The following is a 19,946-nucleotide window of genomic DNA, read 5'->3' as shown; positions in this document are numbered from 1 at the left end:
TCACGGAATATATACTGGGAAGCAGATGCTGTACTGTACGAGGGTGGAGGGTGAGATACACACGTCTGACTTGTCCATCTGTATGGGGGTGGAGGGTGAGATACACATGTCTGACTTGTCCATCTGTACGAGGGTGGAGGGTGAGATACACACGTCTGACTTGTCCATCTGTACGGGGGTGGAGTGTGAGATACACATGTCTGACTTGTCCATCTGTACGGGGGTGGAGGGTGAGATGCACATGTCTGACTTGTCCATCTGTACGGGGGTGGAGGGTGAGATACACATGTCTGACTTGTCCATCTGTACGGGGGTGGAGGGTGAGATACACACGTCAGACTTGTCCATCTGTACGAGGGTGGAGGGTGAGATACACGTCTGGCTTGTCCATCTGTACGGGGTGGAGGGTGAGATACACATGTCTGACTCTGACTTGTCCATCTGTACGGGGTGGAGGTTGAGATACACACATCTGTCATGGGTGGAAGGTGGAAGGATCTGACTTGTCCATCTGTACGGGGGTGGAGAGTGAGATACACACGTCTGACTTGTCCATCTGTACGGGGTGGAAGGGTGAGATACACACGTCTGACTTGTCCATCTGTACGAGGGTGGAGGTGAGAAGGGTCAGATACACACGTCTGGCTTGTCCATCTGTACGGGGGTGGAGGGTGAGATACACACGTCTGACTTGTCCATCTGTACGGGGGTGAAAGGTGAGATACACACGTCTGACTTGTCCATCTGTACGGGGGTGGAGAGTGAGATACACACGTCTGACTTGTCCATCTGTACGGGGGTGGAAGGGTGAGATACACACGTCTGACTTGTCCATCTGTACGAGGGTGGAAGGGTCAGATACACACGTCTGACTTGTCCATCTGTACGGGGCCGGAGGGTGAGATACACATGTCTGACTTGTCCATCTGTACGGGGGTGGAGAGTGAGATACACACGTCTGACTTGTCCATCTGTATGGGGATGGAGGGTGAGTCTCAAGTAAGCCATCATATAGCACTAACACCGAGGATCTTGTCGTCTGTACAGAGTTGTGTCCCTTAGATGCGCCAGAAAACGGGGTTACTGTCTGAGGCACCCATCAATTCGGGCTTTCCACCCACAGTATTTGACACGTGGTGATATATTGGAATACTGCACAAAGCGGCGTTAAACTCACTCAGTAACACACTAAACAAACCTTTAAACCAGTGTTATAGTGTAGAATTAACTTCCATAGCACAAAGAGACTAGCATATCGACATTTACATGTTAATGATAAACGCGTAAAGTCAAACAATGTGAAGTCGTTAAACTTATTGACCACACTAAAAACGAAAGTGTACACGTTGTATCGTGAAACGTTATATGTGCATGCACAAAAAGCAGTTTACACTTTACTTCATGCAGTGGCGGCGGGGTAACCTGGTGGATGAACGGTCGCTCGTCACGCCCACTGCCATGGTTCCCCACCTTGTATCAATTTGTGAAGCCCATTCCTGGTGTCCCCCGCCGTGATAATGATGGTATATTGATAAAAACGACGTTAGAATCAACTTACTCACTCACACACTCACACCGCATACAACAGGGCTTACTTATGTTTAGTTAGACTAACGCTTAGTCGCTGAAAATATATAATGTCGATAGAAACAAAGAACTTCATTTAAAATTAAAAGGAGCCCGAACCTGAGTAAAACTTAGACTTCTGCTTCTGCACCGGGGTTTCGAGTGCGGCTTCTTTCGGGCCAGTGTCGGTGGGTAGCCACCCGTGAAGGTCCGGGTTAGATTGAACCTTTAGTAACCCATGCTTGTCGTAAGAAGCGACTAACGGGATCGGGTGGTCAGGCTCGTTGGCTTGGTTGACACATGCCATCGATTCCCACTTGCCCAGGTCGATGCTCATGCTGTTGATCACTGGATTGTCTGGTCCAGACTCGATTATTTGCAGACCGCCGCCATATAGCTGGAATATTGCTGAGTGCGGCGTAAAACTAAACTCACTCACTCACCGTGTACAAGTGTCTGCGCATGTACATATCTAGTGCCACTACATCTCCAGTTGTATCAATAAGTAAATGACTCTGATATGTGTTAGATTTGGGTGACATCATTTCCAGCATCAATCTTTTGGTGAAAAACAACTGCATAAAATAAATTAAAACATTTTGATAAAAGATCAGAAGCTCTAACAACGCTCACACCGAGTTGCGTGTACAGCAACGTGCCTTAAAACGTGGACAAAGGACTGTGATTTAGTGGTGTGACGATTCATCGATACGCATCGATCATCGATCATCGGTCATCGACCCGTGGGCAGCCGATACAGTGAATCGATGCAGGGTTTTACATTGTCGCATATGCCGATACGATACTTCAAATGGGCCACGATACATCGATGTTTTACTTTGAATATTGCCGAATCGCGATATCTGTCAATACAAAAGACGTACTTTTGTTTGATGATTAAAATATATGCATACTTATTTTCCTTTTCTAAGTAAACGTTTTCTTGCGTCAAGAACTGGGTCAGACATAGTGCTCGCATGATATTAACATTCACAATGTTCGTTTATGAACTTAATTACCTCGTTTTCGAATGAACCTTGAACAACGCTGGTGGAATTTGACGAAATACTTTAAAACACTTGCTGCTGTTAATGATCCCTTATATTTACTTGAAAATGCCAAACAAAAACTGTAAACGAGCTATGTTTATAATAGATTGAACACCTAAACGCACTGAAATTTAAACCGAAAGTGAATGAAGCACTGCCCACAACGCCAGTCAAAATGGCGACTGTACATAACGTTTTGTTCGTGGAAGCTCCGGATGTTTTTCAAAGCTACAGTTTGAAAGACATTTAGATTTCTGGCAACTAAAAGCCCAGAAGTTCTATGTTGTCTATTTATAACAGTATAATGTTTTATTTATTTTGTAGTTGTTTTTAAAATTGCTAATGTGACTGAAAGTTATGACATCACATCATATAAGTTTGGCGTGGTTTACCTCACTCTCCAAAAAGAACATTGTACTTATAAATGAGGAGAAGCTCTTGAATACCTCGGTACAAATAGAACCACGTACAATCCTTTTGATACAATAAAAGTAAATACAGTGGAAACCTCATAAGTAAAATTTCAAGGGACTCGCCAAAATTGTTTACTTATCAGGTATTTTACTTATCCAAACTTATAAAAACCGGCAAATGACAACCATATGCATGTATATGTATGCATATGTAACAATGAACAACTTATCAGGGCTGGCCTCCAGTTGTCAGTGTATTGTCAACTGCTTGATGCCAGCGAGCTGTAAGTAGGATGTTTGTTTGACTAGAGACTGACACGACTGCCCCTCATGTCGGATTATGTGGTGATCACTAATTTAGTTATCCAGTATCTTTTGTTAAGTAATTTACTTCCAGGGACCGTGAGAAGACATTTAGTTAAGCGGTATTGTTTACTTATCCGAGTTTAGTTAACCGGACTCTAATAGTGATAATTAATGAAGAAATTTGCCAGGACCAAAGAAAAGTGTTTACTTATCCGGTATGTTTAGTTAAGCGTCTTTACTTAGGAGGTTTCCACTGTACAGTTAGTTCATGCGCTATACCTTTAGCTAGTCTAGCTTTTTGAAGCTTGATCGATTCTGCATTTATTTTCCGGAAATATGGCAGCGACACTGAAATTTCCATTTCGCAGTAGTGCTGGTATAGGCATACAACCTGCGATACGATATATCACATTTTGATCTTAAGGTATTTTATAGTTGGTGTTAGAATTAAAGGTTTTAGTATCATGATACGTATCGTATCGCCACCCGTATGTCGGGATTCGTATCGTATCACAGTTTCAGTTCACAATACTTTGGCAATATATCGTCCTGACTGAAATTTTAGTATCGCGATGTATCGTATCGCAGGTTGTATGCCAATACCAGCACTACAGTGTGACTATGTGTCCCAGTCCACCCAGCTGTGAATGGGTACCTCGTAAGGATGGGAAAGTCACATTAACTTGGTGCACATAGAGGCTGCAGGAGTTGTGTGCTCCCTAGGGAGTAGATATTGAAAATACGATGTGCCGTTGAGATTGACATCCAATGAAAACAAAGCTCTTTGAGCATGCATGTAGCTGGGATGGACTATAGCGCTATATAAATACCCATATTATATATAATAATAATCATCGTAAATTGCTACAACACACGCGTTCATGTCAAGAAATTAACACATGAATAAGCACTTAGATCATAAACAGTTAACAACGATACGTCTTTGGACTTTAACATTTAAATATTGACTTGTGAAAACCAGTAAACGAAAGTACCAACATCTCCCCTTCCTGTACCAATTCTCTTTAGCTGAGTGAGTGAATGAGTAGGTGAGTGAGTGAGTAAGTTTGTTGAATATATCCCCTTAGTAGAACTTTTCAGCTAAGTCATGTGTGTAAGCATGACGTTGCAGGAGATGTACATGGTGGGTGTATTGACACTTATTTCGACATTAGAGGCGGTGGGGTAGCCTAGTGGTTAAGCGTTCGCTCGTAACACCGAAGACCTGGGTGCAATGTATTAAGCCCATTTCTGGTGTGCCCCGCCGTGATATTGCTGGAATATTGCTAAAAGCGGCGTAAAAATACTCACTCACTGTAGTGACATGAAAGGCCTCAATTCAAGCCTGCGTGACTCAGACACGCACATCTGTACACTAAATTGCATGTACCTATTTCGGGATACAAAACCCAGATCGAGAAAAGGAAATGAAATGTAACAAAGGCTATATAACCCAAATATTTTAAAACGGCTTTAGACCCACCCCCACCCCGACTCACATACACACGTATTATCATCTAGGACACGTTTCTTTGAGAGGCATTTTAGAAGTTGTGAAGATGAAGGAAAACCAAGTTCAACGGATAGTCAACTTCTTTATTGCAATGAATGCGACGTTTCGGTGTAGGTACCTACATTGCAGTAAAGAAGTTGAGTATCCATAGAACTTGGTTTCCCTTCATAGTGGCACGTCGGGCTCTTCTTGTTTGTATACAGTTCAACATTTTTTCCGATGAAATGAATAAATACTGAAAGAGATCTAGCTCCCTCTTTAAAAGCTGCTCTGTAAACTGGAACCTCAAGAGTGTGAAATGCTACGGCTCCGGTCGACTTCCAAGATAGCTTTAATCATGGCTTAAATATGGCCGCAGCGATTTTATGTTTTGACCTCGCTCAGAATGTTGCTAAGAAGATATATTAGAAAAATATCACATACGTATTAAAGGAACGAGGAAAAAATAGACAATCTGTCCTGAATAAGACATTTTTTGTCTCAATGACTGTTCCACCCAGCCTCCGGATCCTTTGTGATCTTTTTCTTCTTAAAACCGCTTTACAAACACAAGACGTCATGAAATTTTAGCTCATCGGGAAATGATAGAACTGGTGAGATCCTTTGACACCCTAATTACAAGCTGTCGCTAAAAGTGTCCTCATTTGGGAAAAATGAGGATTTTCCTTTCAAACAAATAAGAATATGCCTTGGTTTCAGTTTTTCAAGTTTTCGATTAAAATTAATGATATTTTTACATCCAGTAAAACAATATTACCGAAAACAAGGTAACTGATGATACTGTCGCCCTTAAAGGTGTGAAAATGATTTAATCTGACTTGATACGACTCACACAAGGAAACTAAACTGCATTATCTCATCCGCAATGCAAAATAACGTTGAAGAGTTCAGTATGGACGTATAGATGTATGATTATTTCGGCATGATAAAAATCCTTTAATTGATCGACTCGGCAATAAGTTCCCCGTCTCGTAACAAACCGAACACACGTCAACAAAATTTTAAAAGGGAAAATAAAATAAGCAAGTATGATAATATTTAATTTAAAACCAAACGCCGAGCACTAACCAGAGCAACACATGCATGCTCGGAAAAGTAAGTTGATTCTGCCCATGAAATCCAAACTGAACGGCAGTTGTCTGGAGGTACTGTCTGCGCTATCGATCACGTGTGGCGGCCGAATGATTAATTGTCGCGGGTGACACCGACACATAATTCCTTCTTGGCCGCCAGGTACTCTATGGGCAGTTGTTGAAATCAATAATTAGAAAACATTTCAAGTTCATGTTACACAAGTATATTATGGGCGCTTCGCTAAATATGACATGGCGTACCACATATTGAAGGTCGAAGCTCTCTCACAGTCTGTCGGTTATGCCTCGTTAACAACAACATATAAGTAACTGAACAGAAGCATATTTAGTACTTGTGTTCAAGATACAAATGAAATAAGGTTATCAATGTGGAAGGCAAGGATTGGAATTTGCTGTATATCCCGGTTATGCGTCAGGTCGCTTTTAAAATCTTTGCCAATTTTATCTTTATTTTCTGTAACTCTAAACTGATGCTAGGTCTTTGCGAGTCAAACATAACGTCTACACGGGGATATTATTCTATTTGAAACTAATAATTAGCAAAAATATAGCTTTAAGTTGTACGCCTTAAATCTTCCATTTAATCAGCGCTTCAATCAGTATGAGGAATGGTCATGTCTCAAAGCAGGCGGGATCGTTTAATACACGTTTGAAAGTTCAGAATGGGCAAAGAGGAATCCGTGTATGTATACGTGAGTAAAGGCTCGGAGGGCACTTATTCATACAGGTACTTACTTACTTTACAGAAAACATCAGATCCATGAACATTGTTGCTAGGTCTGGACATATTGCCTTTACGCCGAAAAGGAAGATTTTATCCTCACTCTCCCTGATTCGCCTATATAAACAGGTGCTTGCGATCGAATTTATCAAATACTGTTTCTTAAGCTTTCAGTAAGTATTGACTGTATTTGATACTATACTGTCTATCTTCAGTCACATGGCATCACGGGCATGAGCATAAAAACATACGCTGAGACCAGTACGTTTCTGTCTACTTTCTGCCTCTTCGGAGACATACATATTTCTGATCGGGGTCCAGGTACCAGACGTAATCGTTTAACAGGAAGAATATCTCATATCAGGGAGAATAGAAGACTGTAGATTATCCCTGCTCATATATACAAAACATAAGGCATACACCCCGAGCATGACCGTTATCAAAAAGTAACGAATTTATATATTTCACAGAAATTAATTAAACCTTAATTTTTAAATTCAAAGATACATCTTGATATAACTCCCTATGTATAACATATATTTTGATTATTTCTGATTTCATTTGTATGATAGCAGTGATAAATACACTTTACATTATGTTGGTTTTTAAAAAATAATTATTCCGTCTATCGAAGAATTTGTGATTAATTTGTCACTGAAGATTTATTTTTTATAGTCTCGGAACAACGTAATACAATAGCATTGATTACATGCCGTGGTGAATGCCTCTCTCCCATTTAAGTACGTATTTTTTGTTCACATTATGTGTATATCAACATAACGGAAATAAATATAATGATTAATGCAAACCGGTCATAATATTCCCCAAGGTGGAAAAAGTATACTTTTCGATTGTCCTCGATACTTTTAATCATCCTCGCTAATTAAGTAATTGGATACAAAATGGTGATCTGATATTTCACGCCCGTGTTTGCGTTATAGTCTTCATTCCGTTTGTCACTGCAAGCTCCTAAGTAATGCCATTTTGTCTTCCCAAAATATGGCAATGTCAACAAAGTAAGCTCCGCCCACTTGTGGTTGTTTACTTATATCTAATCACATGTTTCTTCCTGTCTTTTTGCGCATGCTGATTGTCGGCTCCTTTGATCAATACTTCCCATAATCCCACTACGAGCAACGGTCGAGGAACGGCGGGTAAGTGAAAAAAATATTATTTCTTTCCATAGCGGTAACAGCGGACCAAAAACACGTGCTTCAACTTCCAAACAAATGGGTAAAATGACAACTTTGTTTCATTTTGTTCACGGCTGTCGCGAGTGCATATTTGTTGCAATAACTACACAACATACCACGCGCGTTTTTTGGACGTATAAGGTTGTGTAAAAATCTATTTTTAGATTCATAATGGATGCTGGACACTCACTGACCACTGAGTGACCGCTAGGCAGGCTTAGACCTCTGCTGAGAGAACTCCAGCCGCTGGAACCAGTTGTCATTCCTGGCAATATTATGTTCCGCTTAATTAGTGTGACGCTCCGTATTGAGAAGTCATCTTCACCAGACGATTTCGCGCACCATACTTTTGTAGCAGACGACAATTTTAATTCCCCTTTCCTTTTCTGATATGTTTTTGGAATCTTGACCCAAATCAACAATGGTCGCTGGACTAACATTCTCGGACATAGAAATATTGATTTGCCCCAGGGCATTTACACATAAAACCTCTCGGATGCTGGGTTCAGTAATCTCACCAACTTGCAAAACTATATCCCCTTGGTCTCACCCTTTCATTTCTCCTTTAAGAAGATTTGACAACTCTTTCACTAAGTTGTAAAGAGAAAATAGGTACTCCTCTAGAAAGTCACAAAGATCAGAGGATGAAATGATTAAATTTTATCATATGATTTTATGGTCTCTGCCAAGATGTAGAGTCTGATATGCCTCAGAACTGTGGGAACTTATGTATGAATGCACTTGACAAAACAATAGATATCACAGGAAATATAGCATAAGTGTTTTTGTATAATGAATGTTGTTAAAACATACTTAAGCTGCATTTTCAGGGAAACTGATGAATTTTCTGTATTCTACACATCAGACAAATGTTTCCTTTAAGGAAGATTTTATGACTTAAGCTTGATGTGTATCCTTGTATATATATATATATTGGTGTACTCCCTTTTTACACTTAGGCCGAGTATCCTTGTATATATATATATATGTGTACAGACATTCATGTACACATTCTTTAGCTGGACATTTATGCTTTTAGTATTTTGACCACTGCCTATAAGTATTGAGGTTTGTTCTAAGGGTTTGTATCTTGCCTTCATGGAGTGAGATACTTCAAACTGGGACTGAACGGAAACCTGTGGTAGAAGATTTCTGAATGTGTTCTTAACCACTTAAAGTGAATTTAGTTTCAGTTGCTCTTGAAGTGGTATGAAGTTTAGTTAACCCCAAAAATATTTCCTGTCCATTTCGAGGAAAGAACTGGAAAACATGATGATAGATTATCTGGTAATCAGATAAACCAGTAATAGGATGAAAATGCCAGATGAACCAGTTGTGTGATGAACCATTAGTCAGGTGATTCATTAAGGGGATGAACCAGTAGTCAGATGATCCAGTAGTCAGATGAACCAGTTGTCAGATGATCCAGTAGTCAGATGAACCAGTTGTCAGATGATCCAGTAGTCAGATGAACAAGAAGTCAGATGATCCAGTAGTCAGATGAACCAGTTGTCAGATGATCCAGTAGTCAGATGAACAAGTAGTCATATGATCCAGTAGTCAGATGAACCAGTAGTCAGATGAACCAGTAGTCAGATGATCCAGTAGTCAGATGAACCAGTAGTCAGATGAACCAGTTGTCAGATGATCCAGTAGTCAGATGAACCAGTAGTCAGATGAACCAGTAGTCAGATGATCCAGTAGTCAGATGAACCAGTAGTCAGATGAACCAGTTGTCAGATGATCCAGTAGTCAGATGAACCAGTTGTCAGATGAACCTGTTGTCAGATGAACAAGTAGTCAGATGAACAAGTAGTCAGATGATCCAGTAGTCATATGATCCAGTAGTCAGATGATCCAGTAGTCAGATGAACCAGTAGTCAGATGAACAAGTTGTCAGGTGAACAAGTTGTCAGATAATCCCATAGATGACCTGGAGGTCAGATGGACCACTAGTCAAGATAAACAAGTTGTCAGATGAACAAGTTGTCAGATAATCCCATAGATGATCCAGTAGTCAGATGAACCAGTAGTCAGATGAACAAGTTGTCAGGTGAACAAGTTGTCAGATAATCCCATTGATGACCTGGAGGTCAGATGGACCACTAGTCAAGATGAACAAGTGGTCAGGTCAGATGAACTGGAGGTCAGATGGACCACTAGTCAAGATAAACAAGAAGTCAGGTGAACAAGTTGTCAAATAATCCCATAGATGACCTGGAAGTCAGATGGACCACTAGTCAAGATAAACAAGTTGTCAGATAATCCCATAGATGACCTGGAGGTCAGATGGACCACTAGTCAAGAAGAACAAGTTGTCAGATGAACAAGTTGTCAGATAATCCCATAGATGATCCAGTAGTCAGATGAACCAGTAGTCAGAAGAACAAGTTGTCAGATGAACAAGTTGTCAGATAATCCCATAGATGACCTGGAGGTCAGATGGACCACTAGTCAAGATAAACAAGTTGTCAGATGAACAAGTTGTCAGATAATCCCATAGATGACCTGGAGGTCAGATGGACCACTAGTCAAGATGAACAAATAGTCAGGTCAGATGAACTGGAGGTCAGATGGACCACTAGTCAAGATAAACAAGAAGTCAGGTGAACAAGTTGTCAGATAATCCCATAGATGACCTGGAGCCCAGATGGACCACTAGTCAAGATAAACAAGTTGTCAGATGAACAAGTTGTCAGATAATCCCATAGATGACCTGGAGGTCAGATGGACCACTAGTCAAGATAAACAAGTTGTCAGATGAACAAGTTGTCAGATAATCCCATAGATGACCTGGAGGTCAGATGGACCACTAGTCAAGATGAACAAGTAGTCAGGTCAGATGGACCACTAGTCAAGATGAACAAGAAGTCAGGTGAACAAGTTGTCAGATGAATAAGTTGTCAGATGGATCTCTAGTCAAGATGAACAAGAAGTCAGATGAACAAGTTGTCAGATGAATAAGTTGTCCGATAATCCAAGAGATCACTTGGAGGTCAGATGGACCACAAGTCAAAATGAACCAGTAGTCAGATGAACAAGTTGTCAGATAATCCAAGAGATGACCTGGAGGTCAGATGGACCACAAGTCAAGATGAACAAGAAGTCAGATGAACAAGTTGTCCGATGACCCCTTTGATGAACTGGAGGTCAGATGGACCACAAGTCAAGATGAACAAGTTGTCAGGTAATCCATTAGATAAACTGGAGGTCAGATGGACCACAAGTCAAGATGAACAAGAAGTGAGATGAACAAGTTGTCAGGTAATCCATTAGATAAACTGGAGGTCAGATGGACCACAAGTCAAGATGAACAAGAAGTGAGATGAACAAGTTGTCCGATGACCCCTTTGATGAACTGGAGGTCAGATGGACCACAAGTCAAGATGAACAAGAAGTCAGATGAACAAGTTGTCAGATAATCCATTAGATAAACGGGAGGTCAGATGGACCACTAGTCAAGATGAACAAGAAGTCAGATGAACAAGTTGTCAGATAATTTCTCTGATGAACTGGAAGTCAGATACACAAGTCGTTAGATGAAAGAGAAATCAGATCAACACGTCACATAATCTCTTGGATGAACTGGGTGTCAAGATGAACAAGAAGTCAGGTGAATGGTAAAACAAACAGCCTTGTATGGGTTTTTGTGATATTGGAGCTTGAAACAAACATTGGGACATTAATATTCCACCATCCCTTTGAAATTTCTCTTCCCACAGCAAGCAGCTGACATGAGGTAGTTGTACATTTTGTCAGTCAGTGTTCATAATGTTGAAAGTTTATCCCTTCAAAATGTTTCACAAAGTCACAAAATGGCTAGCAAAAAAGAAGAAATGTTTTTTAAACTTGATTCGATTGTTTCAGAATATAATGTTAGAAATATATAGAGAAAGTTGGTTAAGAAAAATTATTTACCTGGTAACGATAATTTGTCAGAAGACCTCATTTTTCTCACTTCCATTCTCTACAAACAATAATTATGAAAACTGGATAAAACAGTGTTCATGTTGGCAATCCCAGATTAATATGTTTTTTCCATATTTTTATTCCCAGAATTATGTTTACAGACTTTACCTTAGTAGTACAGTATAGGTAGCTTCATAGTACACAAGTACAGTGTTTCCTTGATCACATTGTCAAATATCATGCTGTTCACAGATATGTAAAATGGTCAAACTAAGTGTGTATATGAAGTGTTACATGTTGTAAAAGTCTGTTGATAAAAGTTGCAAAGCCAGATTATGATATGATAAACCACATTATGCATCAGAACAGGCCTGTAACAATGACATAATAGACTGACTGAAAGACAAATCATATAGTTCATCAACTGTAAGAAGTGTGACAACTGCATTATTGTTTTTAATGGTTCAGCAACAGTAAGAATTATTTGAAACTCCATTCTGTTTGTCAAATATTGTATCCAAAGTAAGAACTATTTAAAACTGCATTTGTTTTGTCAAATAGTTCAGCAACAGTCAGAATTATGAACACATTCTTATGTTATATTGTTCATCAACAGTAAGAGCTGTGAACAGTTTCCTGCTTGTCCTTTTGTTCAATAGAGAACATGGTAAGGGGTTGGGCCATTGATTCATTTTCTTTTTTGAGGAAAATTTCATCGGCAGTAGGAACTGTGAACGCTGCATTCTTTTTATTGAACACTTCACCAACAGTAGGAACTGTGAACGCTGCATTCTTTTTATTGAACACTTCACCAACAGTAACAAGTTTTCATTTCCCTTTGTCAACTGCATGGAAACTTCAAATCTGTTTTGACCATTTATGGATAAGTCCTATCGGTGGAGGTGCATAATATCCATAGGATAGCAAAGAACTACATATGGCGTCATGTTTTTTAGTCCGAAACCTTTGGAACTTCAGAAGGACTAGTAGTTTGATGCTCATGATGTTGATCACTTGATTGTCTGGTGCAGGCTTGATTATTTACAATATTGCTGAGTGTGGCGTAAAACTAAACTCAATTGATCAATCAGGACAAGTTAGTTGATACAAACTGCTAGTGTGAAATGAGCTGTGGAGTAGTTGGATTTGACATTAACAGTGTCTACCTTTTTGAAAGATCTATGAAATACATTGTGGAATTATCCTCAGAAAACAGGTATGTACTGCTATATGTAGTGTTTGTAACATAGAGCTATTTACTAAAAAATGTCTCACAAGTAGTTTCACACAGTAAATGACATGAAGTTGGAACATGACAATAGAATTAAGTAGAAGTAACAATTGATTACTATTTAGAAGGGAAATTATCATGATAATACTGTGTGAAAGTTTGGTGATTTTTATCCAGATACTGTTTTGATGTATCTTAGCTTTCTGGTAATCTTCATTGAAGATGATAGATCAGCAGTGTATCTTGACATCAAGATTTTGCTTTTGATAGCCTAAAAACTAAATGGACTCTGGAGAGTATGTATAAAGATCCTTGCCTGTCTCATGTGCATTCTCACAGACACACAAACGCAGCAACTATAACCTTACATGTGGTGACGTCACAGCTTCTTATGTAGAACTGCGCAGTGGGAATGAGAAACGGCACTAGATTATAATTTTTAAAGATAACTGGTATGGTTTATGCTCATATACAATGAAGTTTCCATGGAAACAAAACTGCAAACTCTTGTTTAGCAATAAAGCATTTTTGGAGCATTTGCCACTAATTGCAACTGATATTGATTCCCACATGAAATGGACATAATATATCACTGTGGCAGAGTGACCTCTGACAGTAATCTGACTAATGATGTTTTATTTTGGAGGTCACAGATCAATAGATCCGACGTTTATGATGAGTTCAACAAAATACATATACAGGGTTGGAAATAATTTTGAAATTGCTAGTGTACTCCGGTACAGTGGCACATGTAAAATCACTTGCCCTGATAATTTTTCCACTGTACCAGTAAAATATATTGATACAACATCATGATGACCATCACAGTATTGACAGTGTGTAATAGTACACAGTATATGAGTTTAAAGAACAATAATTAACTACCTATTAAATTCAGTATCTAGGAACTAAGAAAGGTAACTCTGAATATTTTCTGACCAAAACGAATGTGAATCTGCCAATAAACGAAAGAAGACATTATTATTTTTTTGTTGATTATATAAATAATAAACAACATAATTAACATTGGAAAGTCAACCAGACACTGGTACAGTGTGATATACAAATTTACTTGCCCGACAGAAAAAAAATACTGGGCTGGGATGTCGGGCAATGGGTTATTTCCACCCCTGATATGTAGATTTATATTTTAGTTATTGTTTCTTACATGAGGGGCGGTGCGGTAGCCTAGTGGTTAAAGCGTTGGCTCATCACGCCGAAGACCCGGGTTCGAATCCCCACATGGGTACAATGTGTGAAGCCCATTTCTGGTGTCCCCGCCGTGATGTTGCTGGAATATTGCTAAAAGCGGCGTATAACCAAACTCAGTCAGTCAGTCAGTTTCTTACATGAGAAGCAGAAGTTGGGTCATTTAAGGCAGGGCAAGAAATGACCCTAAGTTAGCATTGATGTGTTTTGAAAACAGCCCCAGTCATAAAGTGGTAATAAATGATGTGATATTTGCATTAAAATGTTTTGTACAAATTGTCAAGAGTTTGTTTAATAATGATATTTTCAGTGATTTGGGTATGATCTTTTTACTCAAGGTCAAGGAAATGTGTATGGTTGTTAAAACAACCCAATAAAATGCAATATCGATTTTCATTTTCATGCAAACACTCAATTGTCACTTTATCAATTTTACACTGACTATTTTTTCTGGGGCAATTCTGTGGAATTTACATTGTATTTCATTTCCTTTTAATATGTTTAAGATTAGAAAAAAAGTGATCTAATATTTTCTTAATTGCATTGAACATGTGATAGTTAGATGCCTAGTAGTAAATTTAAACATGAAGATCAAATTTCAATTAATTCCAGACAGAACTACTGACTTTTCAAAGGGAATTTTTCTGGTTTTATGAGGTGCAAACTGTGTGAAATGTGAGTCACTAAAATAGTGATAATTCTTCTCTAAGTTATTTTCATAGCTATAAAGAAAATCTTATTATCAAAGAACCTTTATTTTGTCAGTGATTAATTTGTTGAAACAGAGTACTTGGGAAGAGTCTTGTGGTTTTTTCAGTGTGTCCTGATTTATTTCTGATGAGCTGAGCATCATGGAAGTAATCTTTTTGTAATTCAATATATCTGTTCTATGAGCCTTGATGTCTTTTCATACCTCCTGAAGCTATGCTTGTCTGGGATTACCAATCTGAAAACCGGAGTAATTGTGATAATGCACTCATGATATCCATCGAAAAAATGGAAGTGCTATTGTGTTTGCTTGAATTTTGCATCACAATTTAACATCCATTGCTATGGCTTCATGCATGATGTCATTATTACTTTCATTTAGGAAAATATGAGATAAAATGCAATCATAGTTTTGATGTCATATTGAGGAAATATCTTATTCTAATGAGAATGTTGAAATGAAAATCATATTGAAATTTGATCACATGTGTTTATTTCTGAGTCTAACTATTTTCAGGTACATCATTTGCTTTGATGCACACTGATGTATTGTTTCCTCAACAATTTTTTCAAGCTATTTTTGCTTTTAATGATGGAAAATAATTCTTCATTGATATGATATTTTTCTTTCATCAACAAGACGCATAGAGATACATTTTCAATTGATTTTCTTTGATTTATTCAGGCAGGCCCTGAAGTAAATAAATGTCAGCTAGTCTAAGACAAGTAATATTCAAGAAGGACAAGTGACATTGCCTTGTGGACAGTCACATTCATTATTAGGTAGATGGCTAAGTCTGTAGCAGATCATTTTGCAGATAACTGAAAATATATGTATTTACATTTTTTAACCTGAAGGGCAAATTGTGATAAAGTTTCTTCTGAGAGTGGTGTGATGTAGGTCAGTGTGGGATTTGAATTCCCCACAAAAGAATGGTCTGTATTACAAGATCTCTGGCACTTAACATGCTATTGTTGCAAAATGGCCCACTCTGTAGCAGACCAGTCTGTCGGCACACCAAGTGATTCCCAGTAACCAGTTGGTAATCAGGCAGGATGGACTTATGGAGATGTCACCACTGTATATTGACGCTGTGTTTGCCAGTAGCCATTGTTTAGTGAGCCCCTTAGTCACCTGGTGTCACTACTTTTAAGTCAACAATGTGTTTGCCAGTAGCCATTGTTTAGTGAGCCCCTTAGTCACCTGGTGTCACTACTTTTAAGTCAACAATGTGTTTGCCAGTAGCCATTGTTTAGTGAGCCCCTTAGTCACCTGGTGTCACTACTTTTAAGTCAACAATGTGTTTGCCAGTAGCCATTTTGTCCTTTAGTGAGTAGCCATTGTTTAGTCACATGGTGTCACTACTTTTAAGTCAACAATGTGTTTGCCAGTAGCCATTTTGTCCTTTAGTGAGCCCCTTAGTCACCTGGTGTCACTACTTTTAAGTCAACAATGTGTTTGCCAGTAGCCATTGTTTAGTGAGCCCCTTAGTCACCTGGTGTCACTACTTTTAAGTCAACAATGTGTTTGCCAGTAGCCATTGTTTAGTGAGCCCCTTAGTCACGTGGTGTCACTACTTTTAAGTCAACAATGTGTTTGCCAGTAGCCATTTTGTCCTTTAGTGAGCCACTCTATCGTATGATGTCACCACTATATAGGTGATGATGAGTTTGAGTGTAGCCATTTTATCCTTTTATGAGTTACATGCTCATGAGATCAGAAAATCCAGCATTGTCGAAGCTAAAAGACTACAATCCACAATCTTACAGAGATACATTGCAGGATAATTGTCAATCAGCAACTAATAGTCATTATTAGAAGAGCTTATTTCACAGAAAACAAAGATTTGAAAGATATTTACATATAATGATGCAGTCTGGAAATTCCAGCAAAATGACAATCCCTGTAAATAATCAGTTTTTCAGACCAATCAAGCCATTGACAGTAAACATGAGTTACTGATCAGGCCATTGGAAAAGATGACATGCGAATGTACAAAGCCTAACCTCTTGGTCAAGTTTAGTTGCTTATTGCCAAGCAGAGATGAGCTCCACCAAGCCTTTCAACCAATTACTATGTACGACTCAACAAAGGATTCTTTGTAATATTGTGACAGGGAAATATAATGCTCATTAGAATCATTGGAAAGAAATAGTGAATTGTATCAAAAGGAAGTCAATTTGTATGTTTTATTATAGCGTGTAGATGTTTGAATGATGATCATTCTACTCTGAAATGTGTGAAAGAGACTGATCATTTGTCTAAGACATCAATCTTAGTCAAGTAAGGAAGGTGTAGGTGTAGCTTAGGTAGACACTAACAGAGGCGAATACATTTCTTACATTGTCAGCATAAGAGAGTATAGATTGGTACTGCCTGGGAAGAGATTAAAAGGTGAAAATTCCTTGTGTAGAGAGAATATTCCAGGAGAGAGTATAATGGTGAAGTATAGTTTGGTTGATTCTAACAAGAACATTCCTTGTGTAGAGAGAATATTCCAGGAGAGAGTAATGGTGAAGTATAGTTTGGTTGATTCTAACGAGAACATTCCTTGTGTAGAGAGAATATTCCAGGAGAGAGTATAATGATGAAGTATAGTTTGGTTGATTCTAACGAGAACATTCGTTCTGTAGAGAGAATATTCCAGGAGAGAGTAATGGTGATGTATAGTTTGGTTGATTCTAACGAGAACATTCCTTGTGTAGAGAGAATATTCCAGGAGAGAGTATAATGGTGAAGTATAGTTTGGTTGATTCTAACGAGAACATTCCTTGTGTAGAGAGAATATTCCAGGAGAAAGTAATGATGAAGTATAGTTTGGTTGATTCTAACGAGAACATTCGTTCTGTAGAGAGAATATTCCAGGAGAGAGTAATGGTGATGTATAGTTTGGTTGATTCTAACGAGAACATTCCTTGTGTAGAGAGAATATTCCAGGAGAGAGTATAATGGTGAAGTATAGTTTGGTAGATTCTAGTTTGAGAACATTAAGTTGTGTAGAGAGAATATTCCAGGAGAGAGTAATGGTGAAGTATAGTTTGGTTGATTCTAATGAGAACATTCCCTTGTGTAGAGAGAATATTCCAGGAGAGAGTATAATGGTGAAGTATAGTTTGGTTGATTCTAACGAGAACATTCCTTGTGTAGAGAGAATATTCCAGGAGAGAGTAATGGTGAAGTATAGTTTGGTTGATTCTAATAAGAACATTCCTTGTGTAGAGAGAATATTCCAGGAGAGAGTAATGATGAAGTATAGTTTGGTTGCTTCTAACGAGAACATTCCTTGTGTAGAGAGAATATTCCAGGAGAGAGTAAACGAGTATAGTTTGGTTGATTCTAATCTAACAGAACATTCCTTGTGTAGAGAGAATATTCCAGGAGAGAGTAATGGTGAAGTATAGTTTGGTAGATTCTAACGAGAACATTCCTTGTGTAGAGAGAATATTCCAGGAGAGAGTAATGGTGAAGTATAGTTTGGTTGATTCTAACGAGAACATTCCTTGTGTAGAGAGAATATTCCAGGAGAGAGTAATGGTGAAGTATAGTTTGGTTGATTCTAACAAGGGCAGAACATTCCTTGTGTAGAGAGAATATTCCATGGTGAAGTATAGTTTGGTTGATTCTAATAAGAACATTCCTGTGTGTAGAGAATATTCCAGGAGAGAGTAATGGTGAAGTATAGTTTAGTTGATTCTGACAAGGGGCAGAACATTCCTTGTGTAGAGAGAATATTCCAGGAGAGTATAATGGTGAAGTATAGTTTGGTAGATTCTAACGAGAACATTCATTCTGTAGAGAGAATATTCCAGGAGAGAGTAATGGTGAAGTATAGTTTGGTTGCTTCTAACGAGAACATTCCTTGTGTAGAGAGAATATTCCAGGAGAGAGTAATGGTGAAGTATAGTTTGGTTGATTCTAACAAGGGGATGAACAATCCTTGTGTAGAGAGAATATTCCAGGAGAGAGTAATGGTGAAGTATAGTTTGGTTGATTCTAACAAGGGGCAGAACATTCCTTGTGTAGAGAGAATATTCCAGGAGAGAGTAATGGTGAAGTATAGTTTGGTTGCTTCTAACGAGAACATTCGTTGTGTAGAGAGAATATTCCAGGAGAGAGTAATGATGAAGTATAGTTTGGTTGATTCTAACAAGGGGCAGAACATTCCTTGTGTAGAGAGAATATTCCAGGAGAGAGAAATGGTGAAGTATAGTTTGGTTGATTCTAACGAGAACATTCCTTGTGTAGAGAAAATATTACAGGAGAGAGTAATGGTGAAGTATAGTTTGGTTGATTCTGACAAGGGGCAGAACATTCCTTGTGTAGAGAGAATATTCCAGGAGAGAGTATACCGGTAACGGTAAAGTATAGTTTGGTTGCTTCTAACGAGAACATTCCTTGTGTAGAGAGAATATTCCAGGAGAGAGTAATGGTGAAGTATAGTTTGGTTGATTCTAACGAGAACATTCCTTGTGTAGAGAGAATATTCCAGGAGAGAGTATAATGGTGAAGTATAGTTTGGTTGATTCTAACAAGGGGCAGAACATTCCTTGTGTAGAGAGAATATTCCAGGAGAGAGTAATGGTGAAGTATAGTTTGGTTGATTCTAATGAGAACATACCTTCTGTAGTGAGAACAGTCCAGGAGCAGGATAGGTGCAGTTTAGTTCAGGAGAAAGTTGAATGAAATAATCCAATAATCGGAGTGTTAGTTGGCCTCAACAGAAGATCAAGAACCCTTACATCTTGGCATTCTTGTACAGTGTTTGCTGCCAGCAGCATTGGTGTTGGAAAATACATTTTCTTTCAACACCACTGAACAAACTGGAAATAGCAGATATTCTCACCCATTTACAAACTTGAAAATATATGTGGGGAAATGTGGTTTATGAGCAATGTGCAGACTGATTTCTGTCTAGTGTTCTTATTTAGGGGCGAACTGGCTAAAGCGCCAGGCTAGTGATCCAGCGACCTTGAGGTATCGGGATCGAGCCCACCTGTGAGCGGGTGTAAAAACCTTGGAGTCAACTTTGTGTG

General features: G+C 38.7%; 1 protein-coding gene and 1 long non-coding RNA gene across 2 annotated transcripts in view; one reads left to right on the top strand and one right to left on the bottom strand.

The window, feature by feature from the left end:
• Positions 1 to 441, bottom strand: LOC124258745. Its single transcript, XM_046692826.1, has one exon. The coding sequence runs from the start codon at positions 439 to 441 to the stop codon at positions 1 to 3; it is 441 nt and encodes a 146-aa protein (XP_046548782.1).
• Positions 442 to 7,466: 7,025 nt separating this feature from the next.
• LOC124258822 overlaps positions 7,467 to 19,946 on the top strand; it is a 104,066-nt gene continuing 91,586 nt past the window's right edge. The window contains exon 1 of the long non-coding RNA XR_006893691.1: positions 7,467 to 7,816. This is a non-coding gene — a long non-coding RNA (uncharacterized LOC124258822). The remainder of the gene's footprint in view (positions 7,817 to 19,946) is intronic.

Source organism: Haliotis rubra, unplaced genomic scaffold, assembly GCF_003918875.1.
Source record: "Haliotis rubra isolate DU_JTF1 unplaced genomic scaffold, ASM391887v1 Scf70, whole genome shotgun sequence".
Lineage (NCBI taxonomy): Eukaryota > Metazoa > Mollusca > Gastropoda > Lepetellida > Haliotidae > Haliotis > Haliotis rubra.
Note: the sequence above shows the minus strand (reverse complement) of the source record. Positions and strands in the feature narration are given on the sequence as shown.